General features: G+C 39.4%; 1 protein-coding gene across 1 annotated transcript in view; it reads left to right on the top strand.

Annotated features, from left to right (window-relative positions):
• The first annotated feature begins 318 nt into the window (after positions 1–318).
• Positions 319–13190, top strand: part of ltn1 (listerin E3 ubiquitin protein ligase 1) — a 32254-nt gene continuing 19382 nt past the window's right edge. The window contains exons 1-10 of the mRNA XM_061898586.1: positions 319–521; positions 700–906; positions 3950–4048; positions 7219–7449; positions 7523–7575; positions 7648–7828; positions 10458–10631; positions 10707–10897; positions 11954–12113; positions 12932–13177. Coding sequence (XP_061754570.1) covers positions 480–521; positions 700–906; positions 3950–4048; positions 7219–7449; positions 7523–7575; positions 7648–7828; positions 10458–10631; positions 10707–10897; positions 11954–12113; positions 12932–13177 — 1584 coding nt within the window. The 5' untranslated portion in view covers positions 319–479. The remainder of the gene's footprint in view (positions 522–699; positions 907–3949; positions 4049–7218; positions 7450–7522; positions 7576–7647; positions 7829–10457; positions 10632–10706; positions 10898–11953; positions 12114–12931; positions 13178–13190) is intronic.

The raw sequence follows: 13190 nt of genomic DNA, 5'->3' as shown, positions 1-13190 counted from the left end.
CTGCATACCTTTGGTAAGAGCCGGAATGAGAAGAGATTTTAAAATAATATACGCATGCTTACTTTTACCGCATGCCTTTGGTAAGTGCAGGAGTGAGAAGAGGTTTTAAATTAATTAGCGCCCAGGCGGCAATTCAAGGAAATACGGTACGTCGCGTTGCATACAAAGGAAGTAAGTGGTTACTCTGAAGAAGAACGTGTGTTTCAAACTAAAAGCGATACGTACGCAAAACCTAATTTGTAAGACCCCTGTAACGCAAATTGGTGATTAATAACTGTAGTGCAATATAGTACTCTTCAAATAATACGAAAAACATCAGGAACAGCCTGAAATCTAATAGTCTGAAGGGCTTTTATTTTATTGTGAAAACATTTCAAAAGCTAATGTAATTTCCTTTTCCTGCTCACGTGTATGTTGTGCATCGTATGGCTCTCTTAACTTTACGTCACCGTCACAAACATTAACACTTAGCAGACCTAATGGGAGGCAAAAATAAACAGAGAACTAAAGGCAACGTTCGGGTGAGTAACAATTACCAACCGCAGCGTTTTTCATCAGCCAAACTTCACCGTGGCAGCTAATGCTAACTGTGTGTAGCCGAGTGGTGTGTCCACTTTCTGTTGTTTACTTGTGCGCGAGTTTAGATCCATCATGGCCGACGCTTTACTGATGCTGTCAATTTTCCTGTACAAATCATAGCCGTCAAGTAGCGGCCGGGCTGCTGAGGTACTGACCCGGGAAGGTGGGGCAATCCCGGGTTTTGTTGGTTTCGACACGACGCTCACGTCTGAGCTAAGCTACGTTCCTGCTTTGCACGGCGCAGAGGAGATTGACAACCTGGTCGATGCAGACTTCAGATTAGTGCTCAGGAAACTTTCCAAGAGAGATGTTGTCACCAGGCTTAAAGTAAGTATATTCACGCATGCATATTATCTGACTGTCCGGTGAAAGATCTGCACCATTTGGTAAAATATGTAGTCAGGCTTGTGCACAGACATTTTGGGGGATAGGTGCTCAAGCCAAGTGGAGGAGTTCAAGTACCTAGGAGTCTTGTTCACCAGTAGGGGAAGAGTGGATCATGAGATCGACAGGCGGATCGGTGCGGCGTCTTCAGTAATGCGGACGTTGTACCGATTTGTTGTGGTCATGAGCTTTGGGTCATGACCGCAAGGACAAGATCACGGGTACAAGCGGCCGAAATGAGTTTCCTCCGCCAGGTGGCGGGGCTCTCCCTTAGAGATAGGGTGAGAAGCTCTGTCATCCGGGAGGAGCTCAAAGTAAAGCCGCTGCTCCTCCACATTGAGAAGAGCCAGACAAGGTGGTTTGGGCATCTGGTCAGGACGCCACCCGAACGCCTCCCTGGGGAGGTGTTTAGGGCACGTCCAACCGGTAGGAGGCCACGGGGAAGACCCAGGACCCGTTGGGAAGACTATGTCTCCCGGCTGGCCTGGGAACGCCTCGGGATCTCCCGGGAGGAGCTAGACGAAGTGGCTGGGGAGAGGGAAGTCTGGGCTTCCCTGCTAAGGCTGCTGCCCCCGCGACCTGACCTCGGATAAGCAGAAAAAGATGGATGGATGGATGGTGCTCAAGCCCGAAAAAAGGACACCCATCACAAAAGTTAATCTTAAAATGATTGTAATGAAATCACTGCGTGATAGTAAACAATACAATATAAACTCCAATGTTTAATTTGAATAAGAGAATAAAGAAATGTATCTCTCACAGAGTTGAAGCGTAAGCAGCATCACACTAATAATATACCACTATGTACTTTGTCACAGCTCATCTCAATAATTATGATTTTAAATAGGGCTGTCAAAAAATACCCTGTATTGGCCAAGTATTTTAAACACAAAAGGAATTTTGACTCGGTAGACTGTTCTCTCTTGTTAAACGTCCCATCCATCCATTTTCTACCGCTTATTCTACCGCTTGTTCCCTTTTTCGGGTCGCGGGGGGCGCTGGTGCCTATCTCAGCTACAATCGGGCGGAAGGGGGCGTACACCCTGGACAGATTGCCACCTCATCACAGGGCCAACACAGATAGACAGACAACATTCACACTCACATTCACATTCACACACTAAGGCCAATTTAGTGTTGCCAATCAACCTATCCCCAGGTGCATGTCTTTGGAAGTGGGAGTACTCGGAGGAGACCCACGCATTCATGGGGAGAACATGCAAACTCCACACAGAGAGATCCCGAGCCTGGGATTGAACCCAGGACTGCAGGACCTTCGTATTGTGAGGCAGACACACTAACCCCTCTGCCACCGTGAATACCCTTGTTCAACGTAAAGAATAAATATTAACACATAACTAACAATACAAGCAAGTTCTTAAATAACTAATATGTGCAAGGTATGGATAGAGCAAAGCAAAAATGATTAGAACGATGATTAGGATCATAGATTTGTACCATAAATTGATTAACGCGGACCCTGACTTAAACAAGTTTAAAAACTTATTCAGGTGTTACCATTTAGTGCTCAATTGTATGGAATATGTACTGTACTGTGCAATCTATTTATAAAAGTTTCAATCAATCAATCAAATGTGAATATGAGTTAGTACATTCACAGTGACAGATTAGTTCCATCTATACACTTTATATGTACGTATGTAAATTATTCACACCATGGTCTGGGAGGCCAGCAGGGGATCAGAGACGTCACCAACTGATGCAAAGAGGAGTGGTCCACACTGGGTGCCGACTTGGAACAGTTAGCGCGGCATCCGTGGAGGCTGAGCCGTGCCACCCTGAGGGGGGGGGCATAGCAAAAAAGAAAAACAGCTGATCAATTAGTCTAAAAAGGGGTATATTTAAAGGCTAGAGTATACAAATAAGTTTAATGATGGGACTCAAATGCTTCTTTTGAGGTAGCATCTCTAACTGTTAGCAATAGAGCATTCCAGAGTACTGGAGCCCGAATAGTAAACGCTCAAAAGCCTGCAGACTTTTAAGTTCAGTTCATTAAAGTTATGTAAATGAGTAATAACCTGTGATTAATCATCATTAATCCAAATTCAAGTGCGAATAATCTGATTTTAAAAATCTATCATTTGACAGCAATAATTTTAAATGTGGCTAAACCATTGAACTTGTCTAAATTGTAAAACTGGCACTAATGTGGTTGTTAATATTGCACCAAACAACGCCAGGAGTAGAGGTGGAAATCTTTGGGCACCTCACGATTCGATTACGATTACGATTAGGGGCTACTATTCATTGAAACTCGATTATTGATGCATCTTTAATTCATGTATATTATTGCAGTTTTACACTTCTTTCTGTTTCACTAATAAGCATTTATCATTTGCAAGTTTTAAAACAGTGCTTTTGTAATACCAAACAGTTAAATTAATTCCAATTGTTTTAATTAAATTAATATAAATGAGTGCAAAACTAATCTTTGAGATAATGGAGCTACTCAGTTCTCTCTGTCAGGTGACTCGCTGCAGTCAGCCAAATTTTAGAACGGTCTGAATTACTTTATTTACAATCAATAAATCGATTATCGATTATTGACGTTTGCTCATCAATTTTGTAATCGTCCACGTCCGAATTGTGGAGTATCTAAAACGCAATTATTTCCCCCACCACTAGTCAGAAGATTGCACAAATGTGTCAGTTGAAGTACTCAGCGCTACATTAGAAGGGGCCTGTGAGTGCTGTCGAGCAGTTTGGGGAAAATTCTCACAAGAAGTACAATAAGATGTCCCACCAGATATCAAAACATTTGGGTGGAAATGATAAGACACTGTACATTTTAATCTTAAATGAATGAGGAGAAAATGGGCTCCAGTAGAAGGGGTGGGTGCTTGAACACCACCAGAGGGCCTATCTGTGCACATACCTGTATATACTACATATTTAAAAAACAATCCCTACTAAGTTTTCCACTAATGTAAACATGCAACTGATTTGGAGAGTGTGTCTTTATCAGGCTGTGCAGGATTTTGGATCCATGTGTCAAGAACGGGATGCTGAAGATGTCAAAGGGGTCCTTCCGTACTGGCCTCGGATTTACTGCAAGATTTCAGTGGTGAGCTGCTTGTTCTGCTTTTTAGGTCTACACAACTGCAAACGACTACCTTGATGTTAATAGGTAAATGACCCAGTTGACCTGAATATTATATATATATATATATATATATATATGTATATGTATATGTATATGTATGTATATATATATATATGTATGTATATATATATATATGTATGTATATATATATATATGTATGTATATATATATGTATTTATATGTATATATATATATATGTATGTATATATATATATATGTATGTATTTATATGTATATATATATATATGTATATGTATGTATATATATATATATGTATGTATATATATATATGTATTTATATGTATATATATATATATATGTATGTATATATATATATATGTATGTATTTATATGTATATATATATATATATATGTATGTATATATATATATATGTATGTATTTATATGTATATATATATATATGTATTTATATGTATATATATATATATATATATATATATATATATGTGTGTTTGTATTTATATGTATATATATGTATATATATATATATATATATATATGTATATATATATATATGTATAGACCTACTTTTAGGAAAAAAATTTAATGTTTCAATATCAGTGAAAACACAATTAATTAATTGCAGTAAAAATATGTATCATATTTCTTAGCAGCTCAACAGTTCTTTAACAACGTGACTTCATTCATCACCATTATCCTAAAATTACTATCATTCATAACTCTTCCTCTGTTGTTATGATAAGCTTCCCAACCTTTAAGGCTGCATTCTCATCCACCCAATAGAAAACACAGAACATATAAGTATGGCAAAGAGCAGAGGTCTCAAACTCAATTTAACTGGTGAGACAGGGGTGCGCTAAGTATTTACTTCAGAATCGAGTTTTAACCATGTGATTAAATTTCTTAACTACTTCTACCAGCTGATAAACTGTAGACACCCTGAGCTATGGAACACCCTAAATCATGTTAAATTGAATGTTAAAATTGTATATTTTGACACAGTTGAGTTCTCCAAAAAATAGTCAGATTCTTGTGTTTGCTTACAGGAAGTTGCTTTTTGTGTTGCCCAATGTGTGTTTGTTGATTTTTGTGTTTGCACCATTATTTTAGTTCATGTTCTTCAGTTTTTTGTGGCATTCAAGATTGCCATGTTAAGGAAATATTTTTCCACTTTCGGGCAAAATGTAATGTCTTAGAAGATCCTTTGCTTTTCGTTTTGTCCGAAGATGTTAAACAAAATGCTCTCACCCTTTCTTATCTGTACGCACACACATATTTCTCTCTTTAGTTTTATTGATGTTGGTGGGAGAGAGTGGACAACAGTGTGTGTGTATGTGTGTCCGGCACACAAGCTAAGTTTACTTTCGGTTTGACATCGCTGTCAAGGCGGGACAGGAAGATAGAAAAAGACATGTGTGTAAAGTGACCATCTTCAGAAAATATGCAGGACTTTAGACAGCTTGGTCTTTCTTTTTTCCAGCGCTGGTATTACTACTGTTTCTACTTTTTCCATTTTGTAGATTAAATTGTTAATCTTCAATTTCTAGTCACCTCGCTTTATTCAGACTGAATAAAATAGTCTGGGAGGACTCTTCCCTGTAGAAGGGAGGGTCCAAATAGCTACAGTATATTTAACTAGTATTAGCCGCCCCCAGTGTGCGGGCCGCAGTTACTCTAAACCAGGGGTCCTCAAACTTTTTGACTCTGGGGCTGCATTGGGTTAAAAAATGTTTGGCTTTATGGACAATATGATTTGCCTGAGCGGCTAGGAGACACCGAGGGTACAAGTGGTAGAAAATGGATTATAAAGAACAGATAAAAAAAATTAATAAATAAAGATACATTATTAATAATAATAATAAATAAATAAATAAAAGAGTAAATAAATAAATATACATCATTTTTAATTTTATACTATATATTTTTTTATATATATATACAGTGTATGTATGTATGTACAGTGGGGCAAAAAAGTATTTAGTCAGCCACCGATTGTGCAAGTTCTCCAACTTAAATTGATGACAGAGGTCTGTAATTTTCATCATAGGTACACTTCAACTGTGAGAGACAGAATGTGAAAAAAAATCCAGGAATTCACGTTGTATTAATTGTTAAGAACTTATTTGTAAATTATGTTGGAAAATAAGTATTTGGTAACTTCAAACAAGGAAGATCCACTGGCCTAGTGGTTAGAGTGTCCGCCCTGAGATCGATAGGTTGGAAGTTCAAACCCCGGCCGAGTCATACCAAAGACTATAAAAAAATGGAACCCATTACCTCCCTGCGATGCACTCAGCATCAAGGGTTAGAAGTGGGGGTTAAATCAACATAAATGATTCCCGGGCGCAGCACCGCTGCTGCCCACTGCTCTCCTCACTTCCCAGGGGGTGATCAAGGGGATGGGTCACATGCAGAGGACCAATTTCACCTTACCTAGTGTGTGTGTGACAATCATTGGTACTTTAACTTTAACTTTAACTTAACTTCTTCTTTAAGAAGCTTCTGTCTTCCACTCGTTACCTGTATTAATGGAACCTGTTTGAACTCATCTGTATAAAAGACACCTGTCCACAGCCTCAAACAGTCAGACTCCAAACTCCACTATGGCCAAGACCAAAGAGCTGTCGAAGGACACCAGGAAAAAATTGTAGACTTGCCCCACCCCCCAATCTCTCAAATTTGAAAGTCTCAAGCATGGCAAGTATGCTCTAAACTATGAAGTTAAGTATTGGCCACAAAATATGGACCGTGTGTTTTAGACCCTTGGCATGGAGTAAAAACATGACTGGGCAGCTTTTGTGACAAAACTCAAATATATCTAAAGAAAATGTCGTCTGCTGGGTTGAGTTTAATGATTATTTTATATTCTGCTATTTTTACCTGCTCGGATTTCATTAAAAGTGTCTGAAATATGCTTTTCAGGAGTACTCTCGCACACAGAGTGGAGAGCGAGAGAGGAGCAGAGAAACAATGCTTGTGATGCATTTGCTCTTATATAAAACAGATAAATAGGGCAGATTGTGTTTTTGAGACTTTTTCAGAGAAAATACTATCCTATATTTAGTGATAGTTGCAATCAAAACTGATCATTTTCCTCTTTTATGAAGGCATATTTTATAATGCAACTCAATCATCATGGTATGTTTTAGGACCACGATCGACGCATCAGGGAGGGCACCCAGCTAGCCTTTGAGCAGCTGGTGCTTAAAGTGCGTCGCAGTTTAGCTCCCTTTCTGAAGAGCCTGATGGGCCACTGGATTCTGTCCCAGTGCGATATGTACACTCCTGCTGCATCCGCCGCACGCCGAGCCTTCCAGGCCGCCTTCTCGGCCGCCAAACAGCCGGAAGCCCTCAGCTTTTGCAAAGATGAGATACTTAATGTGAGTGGGAAGAAGGTGAAGTCCATTTTTTTTTTCATCAACACATAATGTTACGTCTTCTACCACACTTCAGGTACTTCAAGATGTTTTATTAAAAGATACTGCGGACACTCTCAGCGATCCTCTGTAAGTCAGCAGTGACGCCAGTGATGATGATGCTGTGTCATTGTGTTAAATACAACTTTTTTAATTTGCCAGAAGTCTGACAGAGGATGAACGAGAAGCCAAATATATGCGCATGCTGACCAGCTCTCTGCTGGGGGTGAAGAGACTGCTCTCCCTGTTGCCCCAAAATGACATGGCAGCCATGGAGCAGGGACTGGCTGTCCTTGTAAGCCCTGTAAAGTTCTGGAAGTACAGCAGGCACAAAGCACCGCAGGTACTGGTTGTATTGAATAGGATGATGATTGTCATGATGAGGTTTGGTGTGAATATGTGTAACAAAGCAATACAATATCAGTGATGTTAGGTTTTCAATGTAGTGAGTCCTGGGACCCACAGGTAGTGATTTGAGTGGGTCCCTTGGCAATTTAATGGGTCCCTGATAAATATTAAAACAAATATTTTATTAGCTTAAAACTCCTTTTTGATTGATGGATGGTATGATATGGCATTGGTTATAATTAAGGTATATATTCATTTATTACATATCTAACAAGAAAAATGTAACATTTTTGCAGACGCCGTCTAAGCATAACACATTGGCACCTATTATTCAAAGTATTTCTCTTACCCGCCACTGCAGTGTATTTTAAAAATTTTAGTTCAGCACGTGACCTAAACATTAAAACACCATCCACACAAATGAGTACTGCATCGGGCAGTATTTATTGGTTTATTTACTATGACATTTGTATTTTATGATGAAATGAAATCTGTGGTGACCGGCTAGTGTTTTTGATAGCGGCTAAACTAACATGTTTCCAGGTGATGGAATCTGTGCTGAGCAGATGCACAGATGGTTTGAACAGCGCTCGTCTAGTCTGCTGTTTTTTGCTAGTTACTAGTGCTGCAACTATTTTCGACAGTCAAAGGGACAAGCGGTAGAAAATGGATGGATGAATGGATGGACTAGTTACCAATTAATTTCAAGATTGTTCAACTAATCGGGTTATGAATAGTATTCAGTGGCTCAAATTTGGCCATCGACTTTTAAATACAGCTTGAGATATTACTTAAATGTCAACATTGAAACACACACACACACACACACACACACACACACACACACACACACACACACACACACACACACAATTTTACTTTGAGTCTGGAAATATTTGTGCCATGTTGAACACTCTGGGACTTTCGGAGTGATAAACAAGCAGTGACTTCACATAGTCACCTTTAACATTAGCACAAACTACCAGTGTGAGGTGATCCTTCATGGGTTTGTGTCCTGGTAGTGCTTTTTCCTTCGCTGTAATAAAGGTTTGCTGTGGCATCTTTTTCGGTCTCATCACAATTAAAGAATTGCTGTGGGAGAAATCCCCCCCTTTGCTGATAAAATCCTGAAGGTGCCAAAAGCCGTACGCTAACTAGCTAAAATGCTAGCTCAGTGGTTGTCTAGCAACCTGAAGCTTTACAGCACGACTGTGAGCGTTTGAACACCTTTCAAGTGTTTCTGATCACCCAAAGTGATCTCTAAGACGGGCTCACACAGCTCCGACCTGCGGAATTTAAGGCAATTGTTGAAATAAACTCGTCAGAAGCGCTGTTAGCGTCTGGGCTTTTCGAAATGGCTGCGCCTGTGTGTACAGGAAGTGATGGCAGCCCCCATAGGGCTTCCAGCGGCAAACAAAATAAATGAATGAATAAATGAATAAAGCGTTCGTACGTCAAAACATGGTCCGCACACAGAGGCATATTTGGCCTTATGTAAACGTTCATAAACCGAAAAGGATGCAAATAGTTAGTTATGATTTGTTAAAACAGTACAGTCATTTGACAATGAGCTCTGGGTATGTGCTTTTACTGCCACTTTGTCTACTTTTAAGTCTGTGGTATAGAAACGAGCAAAACAACAATATATTATTGATTTCAATTTTTGTTAAAAAAAAATCCTGTGCATTTTAAGGTTGAATGAATTAATTTATTTATTCCGGCAGACAGACATATATAGCAACCCTTCATCAATCTTTGTAATTTGGCGGCACCCACTGAAAAGGGTTACAGGAAAAAAGCGAGAATGCTTATCCATGTCCTGCCCTTAATTTACAATCACCTATTTTGTTGGATATATATGTTGGTTATATAGTCCAAGTTTTAACAGCAGATTTGTTGGATACATGACATTTCAGAACAAGTCTAACATGTGATAATGACAAGTCACTGATATGGATATATTTTGTTTGATTGATTGATTGATTTTTTTTTTCTTAGTCCACATGATGTCCAATTCATGTTTCTTCTTGTGTTATTTTATGCAGATTCATGAACCAATTTTTCCATGTCTTCATTTATGTTCACGTGATGGCTCAGTTTAAGTCTGGTTATAGTCCATTTCGAGTTTTGAGGTTCGAGTGTCCAGATAATCCCGCACAGACCGAAAGTGGCCCCTGTAGAATGCACTGTGAATTTCCATAAGAGGAACTGAATCTTCTGCAGAACAAAAATAAATGACATTCATTATTCTTAATCTTCCTCTTCATCCTCCATAGCTTTTGTTCTAGCAGACTTTTTGAACTTTGCACGCAGTAAGAGATTAAGGTTACAAGTTGCACTTGAAACATTGGTGACACATTTTTTACAATCTTAACTATGTTTTATTATTGAAAAAAATAAGCCTTAAAACACTGCAACTTTTGCTGCAACTTTGTGAAAAAGCTTTCCGCAAATTCTGGCATTTTAAGCCTTAACAATCACAAACAGGGGGGACTGAAATATATACTTCACAACTGGGGGAACCGTGGAGGGGAAAACTTTTCAGTTGTTGCTTATCTTAACATTAAAAAGCAAAAGCTTAACTCATTTGGGATGAGGCTGATGACATTTGTTTTTTTTTACAGGTCAGAGAGGCGTTCTTCGAGATGCTGTGCACCTTGTGCGAGCTAACGCCAGAGCTCGCTCAGGCTGAAGCGGCACGCCTATGCCCGGCTGTCCTCCTCAGCATAGATGACACAGATCCTCTGGTGCTGCCCGCCGTGTGGGAGGCCGTTCTTCATGTCACATCCTCCATACCCGTAAGCACGTTTTTTCTCTGAGGAACTCTCTTGGCAGGCCTACACATGTTTTTAAGGCTGTCCCTGCTTTTGTAGGACTGTTGGACCCACGTGAATGCCAAAAAGGGCTTCTTGCCGAAACTGTGGGCTCTGTTAAAAGAAGGGGGCAAAGGCATGGCGAAAGCCCTCCATCCTAATTTAATGCCATTCCTCAGCAAACTGCCACAAGAGGTCACAGATCCAGCCTTGGACTTCTACACCACCTTCTTTACCTCAATCATAGACGGGTAATTCTTGCAGGATCTGTTTTCTTTTAAATACATTCATATCAAACTTATTACCAATATAACAGAAGATTAAATAGACATTTTAATTGTTTCTGAATTAGGGCTGGGCGATATAGCGATATACGCGATATATCGCGGGTTTGTCTCTGTGCCATCCATCCATCATCCTCCGCTTATCCGAGCTATTTAGCATGCCTGCTCCTTACATTTGTGTAACATGTTTAACCTTTTACTCAAATAGTAAGAATTATAGATAATGATGCTTAGGCTACAAAGAAATGCAATTTATTTGCTGTAATTCAAGTAATTATTGTTAGTTTAGGGTATCGCCTCCAAACTGTGTATGGAGACACATAATTAGCTACGGGCCGCTTGTCAGCTAAGGTGAATAAAAATGAATACAGTGTCAACCAGAGGGGTGGAGCGATTGTGACCGGCATTAAAAGACATTAATCGGCAATGGTGATCACGTTCTTTTTCACAAAAATCGGCCGATATTGATTAGGGTCCGATAAATTACCAATCCCTATTAATAACACATACTGTCAGTATATATACAGTACAGTCCAAAGGTCTGGACACACCTTCTCATTTCAATGTGTTTTTTTTTATTTTCATGACTATTGTAGCTTGTCACTGAAGGCATCAAAGCTATGACACCTGTGAAGTGAAAACCATTTCAGGTGAATACCACTTGAAGCTCATTGAGAGAATTCCAAGAGTGTGCAAAGTATTAAGCAGAGCAAAGGTTGGCAATTTTGAAGTTAGAATATAAAACATGTTTTCAGTTATTTCACCTTTTTTAAGTACATAACTCGACATACGTTAATTCATAGTTTTGATGCCTTCAGTGACAATGTAATTAGTCAGGAAAATAAAGAAAACTCATTCAATGAGAAGGCGTGTCCAAACTTTTGTCCTGTACTGTGTATATATATGAAAGTGCACAAAGTCCCATGTTGCTCCTCTGAGTAGTTTCTAGTGACAAAGCTCAAAGTACAATGGAGGAATGGGCATGTAAAATATTAGTCGATTAATTGTGTGTTTGTTGTTTAGGTTTTCCAGTGAGCGTGCCGCCAGTAGCTCCTCAGAGAGCGCCGTCATTGTGACTTCCACCATAGAGTGCCTGAGGTTCTGCATCCTTTGCCATGCAGCTGATGATGAGGACGCCGAGGATCATCAGCGCAAAATACGCACCATGCTTATTTCACAGCAGGTTACCATCAAATAGTCGCATTTATTATATTAGAGAAGTAGATTAGATAATTTTATAAGAGAACCCTTTTTCATATGTTTTTAAATCTCAGTTCATGAAATATCTTCTAGGATATCTCTTAGCTGCTTAACAGTCTTTATCTCTCAGCTGCATGGTCAGGTGGTACGTGAGAGTACCTGGAATTTTTTTTTTTTTATATGTAACGGTGTGTTCCATTTGTATTGGGAAGTCGGAATTTCAACTCGAACACCCCTTGAGGTCAGATTTCTGACTTTGACTCACCACAACCGAGTTTGTTTCAAACATGGCTGATCTGGAAGTAAACAATGATGTCTGCTTCTATAATATCTGTTAGTAACACTTTTCATCTGTTTTTTTTGCAGTAAATCAGCCATATACAATGTGTTGTTGGACACTTTTATTTGGTAATGTTACTGTAGTGTAAACTACATTTATTTAATGTGGTTTATATGCTGAACCTTGCTAGTAATCACGTCTATGTTTTCTCTTTTTCTGTGTTTGAGGGTTGCAGAAAGAGTCTTTATTTTCCCATAAGTTGTTTATATTCAGACAAGGCTCGCTCAAAAATTGCTTTTTGTGGATGTGGGCATCTTGATTTCCGATCTCGTAACTGAAACGCTCACAAGTCGACTGTTAAGTCATACTCAGCTCTGACTTCCAACTTCTGAGGTGAATGGAACGCACCATAAATCTCTAAGACAGAACATTAGATAAACCATTTGTTTAGACTTTTTTTCTCAATACGGTGATTTTCCTTATCAAATCAATTACTACAAAATTGTCTTTTCCTCTTTTAGCTCCTGCCGCTTCTAGAAATGTCACTTGAGAACCCCACCCTTCAGAATGGTCCCCTTTTCCTCCTGGTAACCGAAATGCTCGTTTCATGGGAAAAGAGGGCGAGCAGCGAATCCAAAGACCGCAAAGTTGTCTTTCAAGGACTTGTGGCAGACTTCTGGGAGGAGCTTGGCCTTGTGTTCACGCGCCTTGCAGACAACGAGGAAGCAGATCCACAAGCCTTAGAGGGGATATCAGCCTTGCTGCAGGTCAGTTTGATCA

The sequence above is a fragment of the Nerophis ophidion genome, linkage group LG04, assembly GCF_033978795.1.
Source record: "Nerophis ophidion isolate RoL-2023_Sa linkage group LG04, RoL_Noph_v1.0, whole genome shotgun sequence".
NCBI classification, from domain to species: Eukaryota; Metazoa; Chordata; class Actinopteri; order Syngnathiformes; family Syngnathidae; genus Nerophis; species Nerophis ophidion.
Note: the sequence above shows the minus strand (reverse complement) of the source record. Positions and strands in the feature narration are given on the sequence as shown.